We start from the raw sequence: 25,184 nt of genomic DNA on the forward strand, positions 1-25,184 counted from the left end.
CCTTTTTACTAAGTAGCTTCAGCTCTTAGTTTTCATGGCTAGTTACATAATAAGTCTTCTGAGCAAAACAAGCACATTTTCAAGCATCTTACAGGATCATTTATTAAATAAGATAATTTACCATAAACATAATCCAGTCATCATTACTGATCTTTGCATTTTCGTAAACAAGGAAAGTAAACTGCACATTTTTAAATAATGGGCAAAGCTGCTGCAAAGGTTTACCCTCGAACAGAAAAATATCTCTGCTTTAGATTTGTTCTTGCCTTGATTTTTTTTTTTAATTACCTGTTCATATCAACTTTCCCTGACTTCAAACTGCCTCTGAATGCCACAGTGCATTCAGTCATTACGGTATATACTTTGCACATTAGCAGTGCTGTTTTCCAATTCACAAAGTCATTACATTTGAGATCATTTAAATGAATAAACTGTTTGTTGGATAATGGAAACTTGATTGTGTTGTAATTCTTATAGCTCTTTTCGGAAATGTAAAGATTGAATTGATGAGTACAATTTTAAAGTAAAAGACATTTTTGTATGCCCCAAAAAACTTAAGGAGCATTAAAGTATCCAAATACCAGCACCCAACTCAAAGAGAGACGTTAAAGTAGTTGATTTCTAAAATGTCATGTTCAAATCCCTCAAACTTACCAATGTAACTTCATAATATGTTATGGTTTCATTCATTCAGGTAAGTTTTTTCAGGAAATGTACTTTGAAATTCACTTTGATCTCCTGACATGTTTCGAATGCAAACTTTCAGTCTTCCTCAGAGGCATCTACTGATCGCTTTCATGTGTCCTGAGAGAACTCATCATCATAAGGCCACAAGAAAGCGATCCGTAGATGCCTCTACGGAAGACTGACAGTTGGCAGTCGAAACATGTCAGGAGATCAAAGTAAAATTCCTGAAATTTTTTTATGAATAAATGAAACCTTAACATATTATTTCAAAAAAGAAGACAAAGGGAACTTGCTAGAATGATTATGCTGTAACTTCACTTTGAGACCTCATGAGTTGAAGTATTACAGTACCTGGAGTTAACATCTCCGTGTCCAAGTTGTCCATGTTGTCCATAACCAAATGTGTAGACGTCTCCATTCTCCATCAGCACCACTGTGAAGCAACATCACCATTATTGCTATCATGTACTATTTCAAGCAAAGTTTGCTCGTGAGGACTGATAACTTACCCGAGTGATGAAAACCACAGCTGACCTGCGCAGCTCGCAGTTCACAGTCGAACCTAACTGCCCCTGGGGGGTAGGTGGTGATTTTGCTGGCATCCTTCTCTCCACGCTCACTGCTACCATCTAAAAAGGCAAGTGTGAGAGTCAGCGTTTTGAGGCACACGTCAAAGCTTAGTAGCTTAGTGGGATCTTTAGGAGCCAGAGGTTGGATTTCTCCGCACAGGCCTGGAAAAAAAGAAAAGCTGGAGGAGGAAAAGAAAACTCCAAAGGAACCAGCGTGAGAAGGGAAGCATGCACGAAAAGAAAGGAAGTGTGGGGGGGTGGGGGTCACACCATAAATGGCTTTTGGTAACCTGTTTTAGTGGAAGTGGAGATATGTTGCCAGTGAGAAATAAATAAGTTGGAAAAAAATAAACCAGTACCAGCTCATTGTGATTTACCTCTCTAAGCAGAAGCCAGCCCAAACAAGACAATAGTGCTGATTTTCAGAAGTTGTGTGAGAACATATCAAACATATCTAAAGCAGACAAAGATCAGCTCTGAAGAGACCTGGACAAATGTGCAGGGCTCTAATTTAAAAAAATAAAATAAAAATGGGACAATGCTTTTTGGAGGTGTGGCCTAAAGGTCTTTTAGTCTTCCATGATATACATTGAACAGTTCTACTTCAGTTTGAAACTTAAATCATTAAGTGCAGCATAAGAGTTTATGGGAAAACCACTGCTACTCTAATCAGCTTTGCTTCTCTTTATCAACATTCCAGGCAAACCAATGCTTCCTTACAAAGGTAATGCACCAATAACTAAGGCAGGCGGCTCTTTCTTCCTAACGAAAATCATTCTGAGAACTGCAATTTCCAAATACCACCATTAACATGATAACTGCTATATCTGCTATCACATGTTACAACAATACTGTTAGCTTTGTCAATTTTGAATATCTTAATCGTTAGCCTTTTCATCTGCTTGTAATACTGAATTTCCCTTCATTCCACTGGTAACAAACACTACAAGGGAAGTGATGTTAAATCTAACCAGACAGCGACACAAATTTGTACTTGGAGTCAACATCCGATGTCAACGATTCAACCTCCTACGATAGAAAATGTTCCAAAAACAGATCGGACGGCATCTAATATGGTTTCGCCTTGTCTATTCAAACATTTAACACTATATTCAAGATCCAAAAATGTTGGTCTTGCTCAGAGTTTTTCCATCATCCGGCTAAAAAAAAAAAAGCCCTGTCTTCAGAGAGTGAGAGAGGAGGTGGGCGGGACAGCCAGATTGGAAGATGAGTCAAAGGGATGCCTCTGCACCCGTTGAGTTAGTGAAGACCATAGTACCTTTGTGCTTGTCCCGTTTATGCCTGAGTGCCTGAAGGGGTCTTATTCTGGCTAGGGCCTGCTCACGCTGGTTCATAAAAATGGGACCAGGAAAAACAAGGGGGCCTAGGGGAGAAAGAAACTTTCACATGCATGCACAATGCTCACATATGGGAAAAAAAAACAAACACGTGATGCTATACACCACAACAATACTCGCATAGACACACACACACTGAAAAATTATATAGATACAAGCAACACCCAAGCAGCACCAGGAAGCAGGTTGTTTCAGTTCATTGATTTAACTCTTACTCATTAGTTTAACACAGAAAATCACAAGATTCCGAATGTCCCCAAACACCTTTTTTCTGTGCCGCCTTGTTCTAAACCGTACCTCTTCCTTCCTCCAACCTATGTCGTCGGTTGATCCTCTGCCGCTTCTCCTCCTGACGGATCTGAATGTGCTCCTCGATGTTCACTCCTGGAGGGGGAGGGACAGGCACAGCTGAAAACACAAAAAGGCCGCAGGTACAGGCAGCCGGGGAAGATGCAGGAGGTGGAGGCAAGAAGACAGGGCAGAGCGTGACAAAACAAGACACACGTCAATTAATGTGATGGAGAAGCAATGAATACAAACAATAAGCAGATGCAACACACGACGTGTGCGATATGTGCAGCCGTATTCGACTTGTTTGAGCATGCGTTCCATTTTCACATTTAACATCGTAGTTTTACAAAGGAGCATCATCAGGTGAGATGTGGCATTACGACAAAAGCAAAAGCCAGTGAAGCTTAATGGGACACATTGAACACAGCTAACACTTAGCATCTACTGCTGAGCTGACAGATTTTTCCCAACAGACAGACATGACATGTGTAGCATAAATGTGCAGCAAAAAGAAAGAATAACAGTATAATGAAAAGTAAATTGACAGAAGAAATAAATCTAAATTCAGTGGAAAATCATTCTTGATTAAAGACTTTGGGAAAGAGGTTTGGGAATATTGTTTAATAATGTTAATTAAGAGAAAAAAACTAAATAGCATTACACACAAACTTGGATAAAAATGTATTTCGAGCCAAAATGCACAAAAATAAGAATAAAAATGATTGGAATTGATTTGACTGACAAATCGGGACAGTCGTGGCAAAATGGGCTTCCGTCTGATTTTTGTGCATCTTTGGCCTATTGTTTATTATTATCACCAAACTTGCTGCAGTTGATGTTCATACATTAATTCAATAATTCCTGCCTTTATAGCCTTCCCTATTGAGAAATGGCTTTATTTTTAATGTAAATCTCTGGGGTTTTTAGGCGAACTACTGATTTCTGTATTTAAACTATGATATATTGTCACTCAGTATCATATATTTCCAAAAGTTCACATCAACTGAAACCACTAAGGGTCCTACTTCAAACAGAAAAAAATTAGCCATGCAGGTCGTGTAGAAGCTTTGAAAAACGTTATTTGTTATGGGTATGTGATTTTCAGAAAAAAGAGGCTGGTGGTTAACAGGTTAATGCCCTTTTGCAACTTTTAAAATGTTTATATCAACATATTTTTCATATAATGAAAATTCTGTTAGAAATCAAGAAAAACAATGTGATCCTTTCCAGTTAAATAATTACATGTAAATAAATGATTGACATTTGCTCATACATAAATCATAGCCAGTGAGTGCACAAACATGTCCGTCAGTGCATGCACGTGCTGTAAATTAGACTTCAAGTCCCATGAGCTATGAGATGACATACCAAGCAGCAGGTCCAGTGGAATCATTTCCTTTACTGCGTCAAAGATGCCTCTCTGACGAGCCTCTTGTCCATCGAGCTCACGGGCGCAGGCTTTGCAACACCCGCATGCCGAGCAGCCAGATTCACCAGAGCCACAGCCACAGATTCTAATAGACAGAAAAAGTATGTGCACATGCACAGGTAGAACATATTAATGTAATTTCAAACCATTAAGAATATAAACCCTCAGTTTTCCATTTGAAAGTTGTAAATTAAACAAGAAGCCATAGTTATCAACATCCCCCTAGATTGGTTATCATATTAACTCACAACCTTTTCCTAAATGTCCTAAATCTAACTTAGATGTATACATAAGAAAATATTATGACATCAGAATATAAAATTACTAACTAGCTTAAACGATTTCTAAGAAAAGCTGTCCCCTTTGAAGATACCTCGAACAGAGTAAAAAAAAACAGAACAAGAGCAATAACTCCAGAAAAAATAATTGCACACTTCTCATTTTCGAACTCCATTAAGGTATTGATACCCTGAAGCCACACACCGAATTTGATTACAATTTGAATTTGAAAACGATTTCTAAGAAAAGCTGTCCCCTTTAGCTATGCCCTTCTAGATGCCTCTTACCCTCCTGGTAGTCTATCAGGGCGTCCACTGCTCACACAACTTGCACCATAACCAGTGCAGTCTCCACACACCGTGCACACCATGCACTGGTCCAGCTTCCACTTGTGCATTCCAGGCTGACACATCATGCTCTTCTCTTCTTTCTCCTCCAATTCGTCCTCCAGGTCCTCATCCATAGCCGTGGCCATGCTCTCCACACCAAAGGCTACAACAAACAAACAAAATAGAATCAGCATGAACACAAACCACTTTTCACATAGAAAGAGTTCATCAGAAAAATTTTTTGTTTTTCTTTTGCTCACCTTTCCCTGCCTGGGTCATCGCTCCAGTGTCTCTACCACACTGGCCTTTGTTGTTCACACCAAACGTCCACACTTCACCATTCTTGGTCAGGACACATGTGTGAGCCTTACCCATGGCAACCTGAGTTACAAAGTGACCTTTGAGGTCTGTCACCTGGCCTGTGAAATAAACACACAGCAAGAAATAAAATGTTTACAAAAAACAAAGAAAAACTAAGCATTCAGACACATAGGCCCTCATTTATCAACCTTGCGTAATAATTGGTGCAAATTTGAGTGGACATTTGGTCGTACAACATGACCAACGTGTGATTCATGAAACATTCGTATCTGACCAATCCCAGCGTACAAATGATCGGGCGTTGATGGATCCGGCGGCTGAATTTGATCGTCATTCACTTGTTACGCCCTTAAATTTTCCTGGTTCGTAGGCCCAAACAAGAATCAAAGTGTTTCCAAGATTAAAATCGGCATCCTCACATCTGATGTGGAGCAAAACAAATATGTGCTTTTTGAACGTGTGAAAACTAAAATCTCACGTCAAAATTGATCATTACCGAAGTTTCTGAGAATATGGTCAAACGCACGTTATACGCTAAGATCTGAATCCACAAACGGTTGATAAATGAGGGCTATTCTCTTTCTGAAGACTCACAAGTGCTGTCACTGTAAATTGCATCTTTGCCAAACATGTAGAGTTCTCCATCCTTAGTGACAATACTACTGCTGCCATTGTTGCACGCAGTGTACAGAGCAGTCTTCGTCTCCAATTTGATCATCTTCTTGGGCTTGTAAGGCTTTGGCTGTCTGCGGCTTTTGGCTGGACAGGAAAACAAGGGAGCGATCGTGAGGTTTTTGAATCAGTGGTCAAAGGCTTGAAGATTTGAAAAACATCTTACTGGACTCTCCGTCTTCTCCTTTACTGGCAGAACCTGTGAAGAACACACTTCCATCTTCAGCTACCAGCAGTGCGTGAGAGCCATCATGGCCAACAGAGAATTGGACAATCTTAGGAGATTTGGTAACTGGAAGTTCGACCCATTTTCCAGCTGATGGGCCACCCTGCTTTATACCCAGGCTCTGGTATTTTCCCGTGTAGTAGATCTGGGAAAAATGCAGTATATATGTACAAAGAAAGAAAACAAAGAAGAAAACATGAGTGCAGTCTTGTTTTGTGCATATCTGGCACCAAGTTCAGGGTCAGGAACCATGAAGTTTGTGTACACGCACAGGTCAGCCACTCATATGTTTACCTATATGTTGCTTTGGGGTGAAAAGCCGAGGCTTCTGCACACACAGAAATACAAAAAAAAAATGCCTCTGAGCTGCTATCTACATAAGGAGCCACACTGCACCGCATCACAGTCAGGTCATGATCAACCACACCCTCACTCACACCCTGAGATACCTACATATTTGGAATTCTCTTCTTATGAAAACAATTTGCGGAGAAATGTGAAGTATTTTCCTCAACAAAGTGTCGGAGCACTGACGTGGCTCACCACGGGGCTGTAAGATCCTCTAACACAGTTATGACTACAACCAATGCACACATTAACAAAAGGTGTGTTTTATGGAGTGTCTGTTATGGATTCTCTTAAAAGTTTAACACATTTTAGGACAGTCCCTATACGTTAATATTTATCTGGATCAGATATGTTTCTAAAACCTTAGAGCAGAAAGTATACCTTTCAAGAGAGAATATTTTCCAAGGACCCTTTGGCTATTTAGAAATATTTTCCTCTTAAGGGCGTTACATAAATAGCTGTTATTTTGGTTTAGCTCGATCCGTGGTGCAGCAACACATCATCAGTAGGGAAAAACTAACCTAATAACAGTTTACACCAAAATCACAATCCTTATTGCCGTAGTAGGAGCAGCACAGAAAGATTGTCTCAAGCAAAGTGAGTGAAGCCTTTGTATAATCATGCACTTTTAAAAGTGCATGTACACACTAAAACTACTTTGTTTCCTGCTTAATACATGATTAGGTATGAAAAAATGTAGTTTATTGATCCTAATCCCACTCTTCACATTTAAATTTAGCGTTTTTAGTTGTAAAATGTCAGAGTGACTCCCCTCTATGGGTTGAACACCAGCTATTGCAGTAACGTTATGCTATTGGCTAAGATTAGATTAGTGACGTCACTAACCGTCGCTGTTGGCCCCGCCCTTCCTATAAAAAATGGGAGGAAGGACTAGTTTCCTCCTCTCACAGCCCTCAGTGAGCATTGATTGACAGCTCCACGTAGAACTGTGCAGCACTGTGGGGATGGGGCTGCTGTGATTGGGCGTGTCTGAACTACTCTAAGACCAACACCCATAATCAAGGCATTTTTTGAATTTCCCCCTCGTGTCAGATCAGCAAAAACCTGGGGGTGTACTTATATTTTAATAACATGCATAAATATAAAGCAATACAGTCACGTGAACTGAACTTACATTCATTTTTCACATTTTTTAATCATCCTCACCTTTCCCGAGGCGGTTTTCATCAGAGCAAACTCTCTGCCCGCTCCGAGCAACGCTGCCTCTTCATCAAAACCTGTGCCTGAAACAACAACATGCTGCTTAAAGCCCGAAAAACACACAACACAGCACAGTGGTGCTTGATTTTCCATTTCGTTACAAACTGAAACACAGAGCCTCAAACACGCTCACAGAAGCATATGCCCACTGCCAATTAATCAATCATACCTAAATATCTGCAAACACTTACTGATGATGTGCAGATCTTTCTCCAGGTCGAAGAGTGAGATGCCACAGGCGTGCAGACATTTTCTGGCGAGCTTCAGCTGCAGTTCCTGCTGCAGCGCTGGGTCCGAACTCATCGTATAGATTCGCACCACGAAGCCATCCTGAAGAAGACAAAACCATTAAGTTCACGTAACAACCATCAACCAATTAGTTGATGGAGTTTATGAAAGGCCGGGTTCTTTAGATACAATACTGAAATCTGCTGTAATATGGTTTAGCGTCACTGCTCTAAAGTAGGCTTCTGTAAAAAAGGAATGTATGATTTAATGACAGTCTTGTGCTTTACTTTATATACATTACATTCATACAAGACATACACAGGAAATACAACAAAATCTGCACACCAAATAGTCCAAGGGGATTATTTTATAATCATAACAAAGACTGTCATTTACATACGTCTTTATTCTCTAAGCAGAAAATCAAAGAGCAGAGAGAAAACATTATTTGCCCCAGTTGTCATACCAATGGAGCTTAACTACATCTGTAGCCACACACTTGACAAATGAAGTGAAAAAATATACTGTATAAAATGGTGTGAACTGTTCATTTAATTGTTTGTATGTCTGTTTATAGATGATTAAACAATAAAAAAGCAAGTTTTTATTTATTTTTTGTTGTTTTTAAATGGCTAGGACAGTTAGGGATTCGCACCTCCAACCTTCACCTCCAGTTATTGGACGTCTCACTTTCTTTTAAGTCAAACAAAAAATAACTTGAATTGAGCTTGTAGATACAAACATAAAATCATATTTTCACATATACGGTAGTTCTGCACCAATAAGCATAAAATTTATGTTTTTTTGTGACCATCATTTATAAAAAGTTGCATGTTTGTCTTTGACATTTGAACTGAACTGACCGATACCACTGAAACACTGCTGCACAGTAGACCTGACAGCAAACGCTTGGGGACGTTTCCAAAAAGAAAACCAGGGAAAGAAAAAGGTGAGAAAAGAAGCACAACAAGATAACGAGATTACGTGAATGAAGGTCAGATGGCTGGTGACACTCGTCACTTGTCTCTTGTGCTTTTAATCAAATTCCTCGCTCATATGATCAAATCATGACTCTAAGCAGTCTGTGCTGAGGTTTCTCACCAAAACGCATGCAAAGCACCTCCCATCCACCTCACCCCATACAGTGCACCACCCCCGTTGACTATCTATGAAACGGCCTCGCTGCGACAGCACATGTATGGATTTTGCATCTTCCCCTCCCCCACTCAACCACCACTGAGTGCTTATGCAGATAACCGCTGGTGAGGCTAAGCTCCCCGGAGAAAAAAAAAACAAATCCCCATGTGGCGACATTGCTTTGGCTGCCACGCCCACACATACAGAACCCATGCATCATGTATGAAGAGACACCCACTGTATCTGTGGCACAGCTGGTGATCAGCTGGCCATCCGTCTTTAAGTGGAAAGACAGATGTTCAATTGATTGTCAAACATGGTAAATATAATAAATAAAGACCAAATGTCAAAGAAAATAGTTCACCAAGCCTCATTCTGGAGGAGGACATCATGTACATTTATGGTGTCACATTCAATTTGTTTAAAGTCAGTCAGTGGTGCACAACAACTCTGAATTCTTGTCTCTCGACTCTATCAGGCCAAAAAAGGCAATGAATAGGATTGTCCCGTTCCAATATCGATATCGGATATCGGTCCGATATCAGCCTGAAAACAAATATCGGATTCAAATTTCTGATTTTTTTTTTTTTGTAATTCATTTTTTTATTTTTTTTATTCAATTATAGAATACTGTAGATAATATGTTGAAGGTAAACATTTATGTAACCAATTGGTTAATAATAAATGGGTCAGTTTTTCTCATACCTACTGTTGCTGACTATTGTTCTCTGTTTGAGTAACATCACTTGATCATGCCTTTTCTAACATTCCACACTACAAAATAGGTCATTATTATTTTTTCATTAATGAAAGAAAAAAAAAAATCTCAAGTTTTAATCCAATATTAGTAATAAAGTATGTATGAATACTAGGGGTGTCCAGATCCGATCTCAATAATGGTCCGATATTAGCCTGAAAACAAATATCGGATTCAAATTTCCGGATTCTCCATTTTTTTTTTTTTTCCAATTCATTTTTTATTTGTTTTATTCACTTGTAGAATACTGTAGAAGGTTAAAATGTATGTAACCAATTGGTTAATAATAAATGGGTCAGTTTTTCTCATACCTACTGTTGCTGACTATTGTTCTCTGTTTGAATAACATCACTTGATCAAGAACATTCCACACTACAAAATAAGTAATTATTGTTTTTTTTTTTTTTCAATAAAGAAAAGAAAAAAAGAAAAAAAAGAAATTTTAATCCGACATTCGATATTTGTAATGTATGATTACAAATATGTATGATTCATATGTATGATTCATGCTGATATTGGATCAATATATGTAATGGCCGATACGCAAGGCTGCAATATCGGTATCATATTGGAAATAAAAAAGTTGTATCAGGACATCCCTAGCAATGAATGCATCAAAGACGAACTGAACCATGACTATATAATCATAGGCTGAACAGAGCCATTTTATTCAGCCTTTAAAAGCTATATACAGCATGGTGTTTTTATTACATGGGGTCAGACATAGGTTGTAAATGTCTATGATCAAATAAATATATCCCTAACAAAAAGGTCACAACTTTTCAACTGCAATAGTAAAGAAAAGGCTTAAAGTGACCTATTATCACCGTATTGAGTAGAAGCTTCTGCAGCAATATTGAACTTACATCTTTGCAGGCTGCAATCTGGTTGATGTATTCTCCATCAGTGAAGACGATGTTCTGTCCATCTGAATGTTGGCCTATGGAGACGAACGACATTTGACAGAATTTTAGACAACTCGGGTCTCATTATCTGACAAAACAACAGCAACAGTCAATTCAAGTAGTTTTCCAGCACCTGGCATCGTGACCGTCCCTTCACGCTCAAGAGTTTCAGGGTTGATCTTGCATGCCGCCATACTGTGGTTACTTGCGTCTCGATACAACAAGTACCCCTGAGTACAATGGACATGCAAAGAGTAAATCAAAGCAACTTATTTACAGAAAAAAAAAAAAAAAAAAAAAAAGGATTTCAATGGATGCATCTGCTCACCTGAGCGAAGCCCAGCCAGGATCTTTTCTCCTTTCGATTCCGGATTCGAGATGTTGAGTTGTAAACATGACCCTGCGAGGGAAAACATGACAGCGTGAAAACAAAGCTGATGAGCACATTTCTTCTTCACACTACAAATTCCTCAAATTTGAAAAACTAGAAACACGGATCACTCACAAAACACAAAAAATGTTTCATACCTTTGTATTCTCTTGTTTAAAAAATAAATAAATTACATATTTGGCAAATTACAGTGATATTATACAGTCAGTGGGTTTACATGCAGTTTAAAGACACAGAATTATTGGTTTATTTCAGCAGGAACTACATTTTCTACATTATCTCAGCTGGACCATAGCTTGTTTAAAAACCCTGATAAAGCTAATAGTGCAAGTACAAGTGGGATCCGACACGGCGTTCTACTCATGCACAATCTTTTTTCCCCGCAACTGTTCCCCAGAAGTAAACGGAGAATGATAGTGGACGTGAAGCAGAAGGAGGAAAACTATTTCATGCTGTTACAGCTAAAAGAGCTGAGCATATTAAAATACCAACCCAGTCCCACTCCCAACTCGTCACATATCGACGTCCCGGAATGACCCTTGGCGTCACGTTAAGGGTCCGTAAGCGTTTTTTCACCACAACTTTTCAAAATAAGACTTAACCCCAACCTAAACAATATAGCAACCCTAACCCTAAGTTATGGGTAAAATTTCTCACTAGAAATGTCATAAAAACAGTTGTTTCAACAGGCCGACCCTCCTGCACGTCAATATGTGACGAGTTGGGAGTGAGAAAATGCAATACATGGATGTGAAAAAAATGTAAGAGACAGAAAAAAAATTGAACCGCTCTTGTCTTCCTGTTTTGTAAAGGATAGAGCACCACGACCAGAGTCAGGTGGAGCTTGTCTGGAGTTTGGTTTTCTCCACTCAATGTTTATTACTCGAACAACACGAGAGGTCCTTAATTGACTTATATTGATAGCTGTGTGCATGTAAACATGTAAAGACTGTGACTGTAAGTTAGGGTGGTTCACAAAATTAATTTTCACCAAATTTTGCCAGATCGCTTTTCGCCTTGTTCACATTGCCATTGTAAGCATCTGTCCCAAAAATGGAGTCAATCGCTGCACATTTAGTGATTGGCAAACTTTTTCACAATGTTGGGAGACACTATTAATGACTAGGGGTGTTAAATAAAAAAAGAAAGTACTAACTTTCTGCATTTATTTGTTGTTCTAGGCATATACCTCTGTTAAGTTGCACTAAAGTCATGTTGCACTAAAGTCATGTTGCACTAAAGTCAAAGTTGGTTTAAAAGCCACAGGCAGATCGCATCGTGACCTATGTATGTATTGGGATATGAATCGTATCGCCAGATGCCAGGCAATACACACCCCTATTAATGACCATACTTCCCTTTATATTGTTTCTGAGATCTGTGAAAGTTACGCATTCTTTGGTTGAGCAATAGTAATTGTGAAAAAGTGCGCCACTCTTTTTTTACTAATGTTATATTGGCCCAATTTTTGGTGCAGGTGTTGAAAATATAAATAGGAACAAAGCAAAATGCGATCTGGCAAAATTTGGAAAACTTTTTTTGATACCATTATATTGTAAACCAGCCTACTGTGAGGGCGGTACCTACCCTGACAGTCCCGCTGTATCCAGATCCAACCTTGTAAAGTCCGTCTTTACAGAGAAGGTACAAAAAGGAGCCATCGGTCTGTAAAAGGCAGCGCTCGTCTCCATCTATCACCACGTCTTTCAGGCCCCACTTGTTCATTAGGGCTGCACGTTTGATGCCATTGCCAAACCAGTCCTGGATTTGAATCTTTCCCACCAGGACAGCCTGGACACTCCTCTGCAATGCGTTCAGTATGGTTGGAACCTGTTGAGATCGGGAATGATAGGACAAAAAACGTGAATGAGTGAAGAATTAGGGAAAATGTTGAGGAGATTGTTGGTAGTAGTGATCTTACTCTTTATCCAAACATACAGACAGTATGCACACACTTCTCTACCCCCTATCTATTGGTATCTCTACAGACATGGATGGAACGTGTGTTCTATCACCAACAGCACAAATTCATTAGTTATAACCCAAGTGCTTTCGGTCGAGAAAAAAAAAAGGTTCAGAAAAAGGTTTAAAAAATTGAGAAAAAGCAGGATAGCACAGAGGAGCAGGAAATGGAGAACAGACTGGAACAGATGAGCAACTAATTGACGGAAGAATGCTGGAAGGTTTATAGAATCAAACAGGGTGAACAGGCCAGCCTGACATTTTCCAAAATTCAATTAGTCCTAAGCAAAATCCGCTCAGATTCTGACGTCTGACAGGAGATTGAATAGAAGACACGAATGTGAAAAATCCATTTATGAGAGTAAAAGTTTACAGTAAGAAAATATGAACAAAAAAAAAAACTCCCATCGTACCACATATTGGCAGTTATCTGGATCAATGATCCTGATCATGGTACCATGATCATTCAGACTTGGAAGAAATTCCTATCCCCATTAATAATGACACAGAAGGTCCAACTGTATGGGCACCCCATTTTCTTTTTTAAAGGATTTTTTTTTTTTTTTTTGGCTCTAGTGGCCTTTATATGACAGTTGCTTGACAGGAAGGGGGTGAGAGAGAGCAGGGAATGACACGCAGGAAAGGGTCCCAGGCCGGGAATCGAACCTGGACCCGCTGCAGGTGAGGAACTACAGCCTCCGTACGTGGGGCGGGCGCTCAACCCACTGAGCTACACACCGCCCCGGCACCCCATTTTCTAAAGAAAATTACGATGATAAACGCAATTTTTGTCAAAATCTGTTAAGTACTTCTGATGTAATCCTGAAAATGAAAACACTAATGAAAATATTACTTGCTTGGTGGAGGCCTTTATCTATTCAATAATGAAGGCAAATAGAAGTAAGGAAAAACAAACAATGTTTATGTTTACTTTTAAGTTGGGTTAAATTTTTCCTGTAGATTTGGTTTGACGTAGAGCTGGAGGATATAAACCAAGAGACATATATCGATTTAAATTCCTCAATAAAGTTATACTAGAAAGTACACGTGTGATGTTTTAGCCATTTAACACACTTTATATTCTGCCTTGTGCTGCTGTTTTAGATGTCTGTTAATTTTAGTGCAAGTTAGGCTTTAAAATAAAATGATATTCATATTAAGTTAATATTATTAACTTAATATGAAATTATTTGCAATATACAGATATATATATATATATATATATACTTCATTGCCCGCACCTTAATTTTACCAAACACAAAGATCAGGGTTCCATACAATATCTCTTGCAAGAACAATAATATTTTGTAATTGTTAGTTATAATAGTATAAGAGCAGGTGGGCACTAAAATAAGTAAGTAAATAATTTATTTCTAAAGTGCTTTTTGCAGATAAAATCACAAAGTGCTGTACAGAGCAGTGAAGAAATTAATACAACAGGTGCAACACCATAAAAAAATAATAAAAATGGGTGCATTTGAATCACAGGAGTTGGCTGCGCCCTGAAGGGTAGGGGCACAACAAGTCCGAGCTATGTTGGGGGGCCTGACCATGTAACGCTCGGAAAGTCAGAACTAAGATTTTATACTCGATGCAAAACTTGACTGGAAGCCAATGCAGAGAAGAAAGAATGGGGTGATGTGGGATGTTCTGGTAGCAGCATTTTGTACGATCTGTAGTCTGTTTAGGATCGACTTATTACAACAAGTGAAAACTGAATTACATTAGTCAATGCGGGACGATATAAACACGTGGATGACCAGTTTCAGATCTGATTTTGACAAGTTCCTCACTTTAGAGATATTTCTCAGGTGGTATAAACAGTTTTTGGTCAGTTGACGACAGTGACCCTCCATAGACATTGCCTGATCAAACACAACCCCAAGGTTTCTGAGGCTGGTTTTCACAGATGAGACCAGATCACCAAGGTAGCTCTTAATCAGAGGAATCTTTTTATCATGAGCGATGATCAGAGTTTCCGTTTTGTTTGAATTTATCTAAGGGTAATTTGATGACAACCAGTTTTTGTTACAGGATATACAGTCTGAGAACTCAATAAAAAGTGAAACTCAGTCATTAAAGGAGCAGTACAACTGGATATCATCAGCATAAAAACAATAAGACACATTTTTAAAACCACGGATTAAACGACCAATAGGCATCAGGTACAATAAAAACAAAACTGGCCCAAGAACAGAGCCCTGGGCAACTCCGCATCACAGGTTGGACACATTGGACATTACATCGTTAATAGCAAGAATGGGGTTATCCCATGCATTTATCAATAAGTCACCTGGGAAACCTATCCTAACATTGATGAAGGCAAGAAAAATGGGATTAACACAATAAAAACAAAAACAAAAACTGATCAACAGCAATCAACTCAGTCATTACCTGTATTGTCTGACAGGCATGGCTCCCATTGTTGGTGAGGATGGCAGAAACAGCCTGCAGGATTTTGCCAGTGTCTCCCCAAGACACCACAAGACTGAAGAGGCAGGCGCAGGACAGGGCAGTGATGGTCTGTCCCGTCGGGTCATTGGGTCCAGTGCTTCGAACTGTGGTCTCTAACAACAACTGGAAAAGAGACTCTGACGCCAGAGACAAGCAATCAAAAACAGAAAAAAGAGACAGACACAGGATCATGTTAAACACAATATTGCAACATGCTTAGAAACCAAAACTAGCTGTTAAGCAATGCACTTCTCTTTACACGTGCACCTGATAAACACTTAAATACAAATTCCCTCTTTACCTAACACATCAGGAGGTTCAGTCTGGAAGCCCTCGGGCTGTTGTCCCTGCAGCATATCCAACAAGGCCTGGAGGCTACGCAGGCACAATAAGGGGTGGGAAAAGCGAGTCTCTTTGATCAGCTCAAACACCCCACACAGACCAATGCCGATGATCTGCAAAACGGATGGAACAAGCACATTTTAAAAAGTTGATAAACAGTAAAAACATTAACAGTAGATATTCGGGACTTCTCCTTTAAAATTGATGGGTACCATTGTCAACTTAGACACTTGGGAAAAATATTGATTGATGGTATTTCGCAATTCTTTGTGACAATTCAATATTTACCCCCAAAATAATAAAAAAAAAAGTATATAATTTTATTTATTTATACATTTTACCATGTCTGCATATGTCATCACAGGTAACGCTACATGTTGTGTAGTGCACTTTCATGTGCAGTTGAAATAAAAGTCAGAAAAGACTGACGAAGTGTATTATTAAACTTTTCTTTTTGGTTAAGGAAAATAAGAAAACTAAAATCACCTTAATGGTTACTAAACATCATGCGAACATGATTTCATACAGACTGACGATATGCATTATGTATTATGTTTTGAAACTATTCAATTCAACTTTATTCAATTCAACTTTATTTATATAGCGGAAAATACAACAAAGTCATCTCAAAGCGCTATGACTCATATATTGTTTCGAGAGGTGTATTCTTCAATTTTTGTTTTTGAAAAAGGGAAAAAAGGAAGTTTAAATTGCAATAATTATTACTATCGAATCACAATTTTACATAAATCAGAAGCACAATACAAACTGAATCAGTACCCAAGCAGTGATTAAAAACTGATCTAATTAAAGAGGTGCTAGAAGTTCATCTTCTGATCGAGAGGTTGGAGGTTAGATCTTAATTTGTTTAAGTGTCCTTGTCAAGACATTGAACCCCTTAGAAAGCGCTACATTAATCAAGTCCATTAACCATTTAATCCGAACAAAGACACATCAAAAACATATCACGTCATAATAGACACTAATTTACAGTACATCCATCCAATGCCACTCACCATTGATAACAGGATAAATGGATAGCGAGCCCTTTACAATCTATAAAAAATATCATATTAAAAATATTAATTATGCTGCTGTGGAACGTTTGCCAACAAACTCCTGTGATAAAGCTGGAGTTAAAAACAAATCTCCCAAAACAATGGAATAGTTTATTAATTACATGACTTGTCCAGACCACAATGAGCACCTACAGTAGCTGACAATCAGCTGTTAAATGAATAGACTGACATTATTCTAATAAAGGAGTGGTTCTCAAAGTTTTTTTTGAAAAATGACACTTTCATTCTACCTTTGGCAACTTAACAGCCGGCTCGCGGTACTCCTCCTCTTCCTCGCTGTCCGAGTCGCCACTCTGCACCGAACTCTTTGAAGCCAGCACCAGGGAGGCTTCTCTCTGCTGCCAGTCCAACACACAGTGCCGCACATTGCAGTAGACGTTGAACGCAGACGGGTTGCTGTGCAGCTTGATATCCGGCACACAGAAGGCTCCATCCAAACTCTCAGCCTGCGGAAGAAACACAATACAACAAGAAGACATAGCCATCAACATCCCCAGCCAGATTGATGGTCATTATAACTCACAACCTTTTCCTAAATGTCCTAAATCTAAGACCTTAGATGTATACATAAGAAAATATGATCACATCAGAATATGAAATTACTATCTTAAACGGTTTCTAAGAAAAGCGGTCCCCTTTGAAGATACCTCGAACAGAGTCCAAAAAACAAAACAAGGGCTCCGAGAGAAAAAAAATTCCGCGCTTGTCATTTTCGAACTTCATGAAGGCATTGATGCCCTGAAGCCACACACCGAATTTATTTATCGTATCTTAAACGGTTTCTGAGGAAAGCTGTCCCCTCTGAAGATGCATCGAACAGAGTAAAAGAAAACGGAAAAAGGGCAATAACTCGGGAAAATATAATTGCGCGCTTCTCATTTTCAAACTCCATCAAGGAATTGATACCATGAAGCCACACACTGAATTTAGTTATTGTATCTTAAACAGTTTCTGAGAACGGACAGAGCTCAAACCCATAACCCCCTTCACACATTGTGGCGGGGGATAATAAATCCCACCATATGAGCTAATTCAGTATTGGGGTTGCAGTTCTACGTGGGGTCACCTGACGTGTCTAGTAATTGATCAAAAGATAAAATTTTAATTACTGATTAAAATGTTTTCATTTTTTTTATAGACATTCTTTATTTTCATTAAAAAACCACACACAATCTTAAGCAACTGTATTTACTGTACAGAACTGGCACATCTTGATTGGTGGCTGTGAACATGTGACGAGTGCACAGCGATCGCTAATAGAGTTCCCTTGCTTCATCCAGTTTTAACGCACACTTGAAGTCAGTAGAAAAAAAACAGAAAACAAAATGGAAAGATTTCTTCGCCCACCTGGCCTCATAAAGACAGTTCCCACAGGAACCAAAATGCAACGCAACTAGAAAATAAAATAGTCACTTGGTGCACTAATCCTGACTACTCTGTATTTCTAACACAAACATGATTAAAAAAAACTAATTATTGAGAAGAAGGAAAAATGTCTCTTGCCAGAAAATTGGGTCACAACACAAAAAACGTGGGGTACCACTGTTTGAGTATGGTTACTCAAACAATTTATTATTATTTTTTTTCAATAACAAAGCCGTTTTTTCAAGATTCACATTCACATCACGGAATTTAAGTGGAATTTTTAATCCAAACAATTTAGGAGAGGTTTTGCTGACTCAGCAGTTGTTTTGAAAGCTGTAGCTTGGCTCAATTAAGGTCACGCAGGGAGGCCTTTGTAGTATTAAATGAGATTTTAATGCATTAGCTTTCCGTATACAATTTTGGCAATTTTTTTCAAACCGTATTTGCGTCTGTGTATTGTTGCCGGAAAGAATTAATAAGTAGAACATGTTGTAAAAGATGAAGACAAGTCACTTAGTGATATGACGACAGCTAATATCAAGCATGTACAATTACAGTGATTGTTTTGAATGAGAAACTTTAGCTGGCAGAGAAGCTCGGTAAACAAAATTATAAACGACAAATCTACCGCGAAATCTTGAAATCAATAAACCCCTTCCTGCACTTTTGCCAATACAATCATACAGGAATCAGGATGATGTCATCCATTCATTCTCAGCATGAAGCAGCAGGGAGGATAGAAGCTTCCTCCTCCTCATCATCATCATCGTCATCATCATCAGCCAGCAGCAGCGTCTGCTCCTCAGCACAAACACTGGAGTAAGTCCTTATGATCAAGTGGCTCCATGGCCTCCACAAAGCAGCGCACAGTCTGCAAAAAGCACTTAAACCCATTTACAGCAAAGAGATTCTGTAATAGGACAACCAGTGCAGTGAGGGCGGGGGGGAAGGGGGAGCTCAGGGGAGAGATGGGTGGGGTAGACCTCCAAAAACACTGCAGATCACAAGATCAGACTCATGCTGAAATTTACAGTAATCACACAAATATTATTAGAGGTGTCCCGATCCGATATTGATATTGGTCAGATATCAGCTAAAAAAGTGCTCCGATAAGCAGACCATCAAAAAAAAATCTCCACATAATGCTCGGACTGCAGAAAGTGGAGATGGAGGAGTAGTAAGGGTAGTCAGCACTTTAGTTAAATGACTGATTATTTGTTTTCTGCTCTTGTTATTAGAGTGATATGTATATTATATTTACACTTTTTTATTTTTATTTTTAGTGAAGACTAATGCTGCATTCACACCGAATGCATCTTCTGCGGCACCGGACGCATCTGCCGCATGATGAAAAATTTCCCCATTGGCTTCATACGCGCATCTGAAGTGAAGCCCCGCCCACCAGCGACACATCCAACTTGGTGAGTTTTACTGCCTGCTGAAGCAAGGAGCTGCGCTCCTTTTTCTCCTCTCATAAACATAAACCACCAGTGAAAAAAGCCGGCGTGATTAGCGGCTAATGCTATCCTAGCTGCTACAGAGAGAACTTTTACCTGCTACTACCACCTCCTCGCTGATTCTCCTCCACGCCAAATCCTTCCTAGTCCGGTCCAGATTATAAAGGCCATGTCATACAGCTCCAGGTGGTCACCCACAGCTTCTACTCCATGATTGAATGGGTGAACAGACCGGTGTCTGTGTTGACAACCTGACGTCATCGTCAACAAAGACTCTGATTGGCTTTTGTCATGCAAAACAGTCGCAGGAGTTCAATATTTTCAACTCTTCCGGATATGCGTAAAATCGGGAGCGCGCTCGCATGGCCAATGCTCTTGACAGGCGGATCGGACCGCACGGCCGCACTGGAAAGATTTTGCATCTGGGACGCATCTATCCATTGACGTGTATGTAATCTGAAAGTACGGACAATTCGTGACGCATCCAGTGTGAACGCAGCACAAGAGCAATGATCACATTGTTTTGGGCAGTCAGTGAAGCTAGAGCTATGAACTCTTAACTTTTTGTTTTTGTCCCCGCCCTCAGTTGTTCCCAAATCCGTGTATCATTCGTGAATTCGTTTTTCATTATGTAACAAAAACATGACAAAACGAAAAAAACACTCATTATATTCAAGCTCTTTTGCTTCGGTACAGAAAACGAAAAACGAACACCTTTTTTCATTTTCTCCATTACCGATTTGCCAAAGTACATGACCCGGAAGTGTACTCTCATCCGACGCTAACGGCTATGCTAACGGCAGTTCGGCGTGACAAGATTGCTGCTTCCAACTGTGCATCCGAAACGTGTCATTATCACTTTAGCTGGTGTTGGGCACAGAGCCTCCTCATGGACATTTCGGAGGATTTAGAGACTCTTAAGTGTTGCAGAGCTAAAGATATCGCGGAATGTGTAACGCTTCACTTCCGGGTCACGTACTTTGGGAAATCGGTAATGGAGAAAACGAATAAAGGTGTTCGTTTTCTGTTTTTCGTACCGAAGCGAAAAAGCTTGAATTTGAAAAACACGGTGTTTTCCGTTTTTTCATTTTGGTTTTGGAAACAAATATCAAATAATGGGTGTTTTTTTCATTTTTCATGTTTTTGTTATATAATGAAAAACAAATGAATGACTATTGTTCTCGGTTTGAGTAACATCACTTGATCAAGCCTTTTCTAACATTCCACACTACAAAAAAGGTAATAAAAGTATGTATGATTCGTGCTGATATCAAATTGAATCGTTATTGGTATTGGCCATTACGGAAGGCTGCAATCGGTATCGAATCGGAAGTGAAAAAGTTGTATTGGGAGATCCCTAAATATCATTATAGGTGGCTGCTCCATAGCATCAAGGTAGCCATTGTTGCTACTCCGCTACGAGGCCATTAAAATCCAGGTCAAGGCCGAGCTGCGGCGGAGATTAAATAGTCTCTTACGACAAATAAAAATAAATGTTCAGTGCTCAGTGAAACTATTACTGCTAATTGGCAACCAATGATCTACTCCAGAGAACCTTCAGCTAAAGGTGTAAATTAGCTCCATTAGTATGACTGTGCTGTGACAGTGGGTTCCTCTTCACTTAATAAAACAATCGGCCAATGTTCCACACACGGTTGTTTTGTGATGGTTTTTTTTTCTTGCTTCCAACTGACGGTTTAATGGCCACCTAAAAGCTTCAGAAAAGACTATCATGAACTGGAGGCCCTGACCGCACTTAACACAGCCTTATGGTTTCAGTTGCCTGCTTTGTGAGAAAACTAGGATGGGCGTAAAAGCACCATCTTCCAAGAAGCTCCAAAAGCATCGTTAGGATGTTAGGAAAAACACTGATGCATCTGTCTACGACAGTGTTTCTCAAATGGGGGTGCGTGTACCCCTAGGGGTACGCGATGGCACTACAGGGGGTACTTGAGAGTGAGAGAAAGTGGGGAAAAAACCCAAATGAAAGCATTAATATCAATATATATTAAAAAACATGGGATTTGATCATGTTTATTTTTAGTTAAAAATGATAATCATAATAAAGGTGATGGAAATGATCTTGACTAGAACATGAACTGAAAATACAATGTTGGTCAGGGGTGGACTGGGACAAAAATTCAGCCCTTGCATTTTCCATCTTGACCAGCCCACTACATTATCAGAGGACACCACTTAGACGGCATTAGTGATGCTCAACATGTGGCTTTTTATCTCCAAATTTGAATTATTATTTCCACAGAAAACCTTAAAAGGAGGAAACTTCTTAACCCCTTTATTACCCATTTCCTTTGGCCATTTTGCAACTTCCTTTGTCCTATTTTTGCACTTTTTCAAAAAGTTCTGACACTTTTTTCAGACTTTAGCTCCTTTTTCCAATAAATACCCCCTTTCCACTATTTTTGCAAGTAGTTTTGGACACTTTTCCAAAGTTTCACCTTTCTTAAAAATGTTTTGGCCAATTTTCATCCAAATAAGCTAGCTTGTGCTCAATAAATTCCCACTTGTTTCCTTTTTACACTAACTTTTGCCTCTTTTTGTTCCACATTTTTGCCCTTTTTCAGTATTGTTTGCCACATTTTGTACATTTAAGTTACCCTTTTCCATTACATACCACCTGGTTCCTCTTTATTTCTTGACCTGCTTTTGGCCCATTTTAGTCACTTTACACTCTTTTCTTGCCGAGTTTTTGCCACTTTTGGACCATTTTTGGCCACCTGTTAGCATGTCTGCCTCTATTCGCTCGCCAAAAACCCCAAAAACTTAGCGGACCGGACCAAACCCGCCCACTTCGGGTCGACGGCACACCGGGACGATGCCCGGTATGCCAGATAGCCAGTCCACCCTTGGTGTTGGTCCCACACCAGGCAGGAGAGGACCAGAAATGATAAAAACTATAGAAAGAAATAATTTCAGGATACACTAAATACTGTTTCATTCTACTTATTTACAATGGGATTCTTTAAATTGTGTGTTGTCACTCATTCATTCCATCATTGTATTCTATAGTTGTTTTTTTCATAGGATTCTGAGCAAAATGTTGTGGTCGGACAAAGGGGTACTTGGACCAAAAAAGTGTGAGAACCATTGGTCTACGGGACTCCACATCACAGTAGACATCAAAACAAACTTTCAAGCATTTTTTTTGAGCAAATGATCTTGGATTTATTGATATAACTATGTAAAAGCACTTTGAACTGAATCTCTCTGTATGAAAAGCGCATTCTTTTTTTATAAATAAATATTGATTGATTGATTTGATTGATATGAACCCCACACTATAGATTCATCTGAAAAAACTAAAAAACTATTGTCTCCAGCAGCTATAAACTTCTGTACATAATGAGCATGTGGAGCATTAAAATACCAGTTCATCCGACCAGAGGATTTCCTGACGCAACCAAAAAGGCCCGGAATCCTTTTTTCTTTTTTTTGTAGGCCATCCATATCCACAACATTAATAATTTATAGTCAGGATTCATGCTTTGATGAAGGGTTAGTTTGTTATATCTCACACCCTTCACTGTAGATGATCCCCTTCCTGACTTCTGTCTAGCTATTATATAAATTACTTGGAAAAACCATACATTTGACAGTCTTCTTCTCATTGCCGATTATATGCTTGTTATAATTATAGATATTTGAAGACGACTGATCACACATCTGCATGTGGGGGGGAAAACCATGGCATCACACTCATTAGGATGATGAGTGTTTTTATGCCGTCTGTCCTCTTACTTTGTTTGTTTACGGGCACAGAGAGTAAGACAAAGAAAGAAGAGGCTCTCAAACCACACTCTTGTCTAATTATGCAAGTGTCAGAGAGGCGTGAGCACAACGGGAACAAATACACAGCACCAAGGACTGCAGCAGCCCACGGTTTCATGCCCGACAGCCCAGCCTCATCTCTCCTAGACTAGAAAAATATCTCGTGAATTTATGAAACTCAGGCTGACAGAGTAGAACAACCTGAAGGAAAATAAGCTTATATTTTCAATAGTTTATTCTAAGATAGAGAAAAGCCTGATGGATATGCAATCAATTACATGTAGTGAACATATCTTCATATTTATATATTTAGGCCGTGCTACCAGACTCAAAACGCCACTCACTTTGTTGTTGTTCTTTTTATTCTTGTTTTGTTGTTGTGTCACTAGTTAAAATCACTACTCCTCTGTTATTCGTGAACGGATCGGGCTAATATTTGGTAGGTATATTCTATGGATGTGTACGCATAGATGCTCAGAGCCCGATTTTCAATTTGGGGCCCCAAGGGGCCCCAAAAAAGAAAAAAAAAAACAAAAGTAGCGGTCTATGGACCACCAGACTGGAAAAAAATTAACAAGTATATTTTTATTTTATTTTTACGCATGTTTCACTAATTTTATTTTGAAAATGTGTCACTTCCGCTTTTGCGCTCACAGATCCTTCATTAGACTGAATTTGATTAATCATTATAAATAAATAAACAAACAAACAAGAGCCTTTAAAGGCTTGTAAGCCATTTCTATCCACAATAATAATCATACAGTACTAGTAACAATGTATGGGAACTCTCATATTAAAAAAAATAAAATTGCGATGAAATAGGTAATCCAGATCTAATCAGGATGAAACTCATTGGGGTGAGGAACAAATCCAACACAACCTAGTCAAATTTCATAAAGTTTGGTCAATTAAAAACCAAGATGTACATTTTTGTAATTTCGCCAAAAATGAGTGATTTTTAAAAAAAACTGAACCAGAATCATTATATTGATCAAGAGTTCATCCGGATTCCCTCCAAAGTTTAATGAAATTGGCTTAAAGTTTATCTTTGATTAACTCCGCCAAGGAGGCTATGTTTTTACTGGTATTTGATTTATGTATTTGCCGAAACAGTCCAACTCAAAAACAAATGGACGGATTTTGATTAAATAGAGGAAATATCGAAAATGAGATAAGGAACAAATATTTTGGTTTTGCGTATGAAGTGATCAATATCCCCAATCTGGATGCGTTTTTATTTTTTAAAAGAAAAATCCATATCTCTCATTATTGGCAAAACCCTGACCACTGAGTTTCATCTGGATCTGAAAGAAAACCACTGTTATGGATAAATTGATTTTTCTCAATATTCTTGTAATATTTAGGTGACAATACAATATGGGGGACTGCTATAGAAAAACAGAGGTCAACGTTTTCTGAGTCCTTTCTAGTTAAAATCTTGTCAGAATTCTATTACTTGTAACGTAATCCTGCAAACAGACAAACCAACAAACAAACAATCACCAGTGAAAATATCACCATGAATAACTAAATACATGGAAAGTAAATAAATACTGTACAGCTTACTTCACATGTTTTTTTTTCCTTC

General features: G+C 38.9%; 1 protein-coding gene across 16 annotated transcripts in view; it reads right to left on the reverse strand.

Annotated features, from left to right (window-relative positions):
* Positions 1 to 25,184, reverse strand: part of mycbp2 (MYC binding protein 2) — a 100,448-nt gene that overhangs the window by 67,442 nt on the left and 7,822 nt on the right. For 11 of the 16 annotated variants that reach the window (XM_028436126.1, XM_028436129.1, XM_028436140.1 and 8 more), the window contains exons 3-20: positions 17,216 to 17,431; positions 15,866 to 16,019; positions 15,505 to 15,701; positions 12,736 to 12,978; positions 11,086 to 11,157; positions 10,891 to 10,987; positions 10,719 to 10,792; positions 7,922 to 8,060; positions 7,677 to 7,753; positions 6,102 to 6,306; positions 5,858 to 6,022; positions 5,203 to 5,361; positions 4,901 to 5,105; positions 4,274 to 4,419; positions 2,912 to 3,022; positions 2,536 to 2,640; positions 1,197 to 1,316; positions 1,039 to 1,120 (exon numbers count right to left, since the gene is read on the reverse strand). In XM_028436126.1, coding sequence (XP_028291927.1) covers positions 1,039 to 1,120; positions 1,197 to 1,316; positions 2,536 to 2,640; positions 2,912 to 3,022; positions 4,274 to 4,419; positions 4,901 to 5,105; positions 5,203 to 5,361; positions 5,858 to 6,022; positions 6,102 to 6,306; positions 7,677 to 7,753; positions 7,922 to 8,060; positions 10,719 to 10,792; positions 10,891 to 10,987; positions 11,086 to 11,157; positions 12,736 to 12,978; positions 15,505 to 15,701; positions 15,866 to 16,019; positions 17,216 to 17,431 — 2,567 coding nt within the window. The remainder of the gene's footprint in view (positions 1 to 1,038; positions 1,121 to 1,196; positions 1,317 to 2,535; positions 2,641 to 2,911; positions 3,023 to 4,273; positions 4,420 to 4,900; positions 5,106 to 5,202; positions 5,362 to 5,857; positions 6,023 to 6,101; positions 6,307 to 7,676; positions 7,754 to 7,921; positions 8,061 to 10,718; positions 10,793 to 10,890; positions 10,988 to 11,085; positions 11,158 to 12,735; positions 12,979 to 15,504; positions 15,702 to 15,865; positions 16,020 to 17,215; positions 17,432 to 25,184) is intronic. The other 5 variants (XM_028436141.1, XM_028436130.1, XM_028436139.1 and 2 more) reach the window with 3 other exon arrangements.

This window comes from Gouania willdenowi, chromosome 21 (assembly GCF_900634775.1).
Source record: "Gouania willdenowi chromosome 21, fGouWil2.1, whole genome shotgun sequence".
Classification (NCBI taxonomy): domain Eukaryota; kingdom Metazoa; phylum Chordata; class Actinopteri; order Blenniiformes; family Gobiesocidae; genus Gouania; species Gouania willdenowi.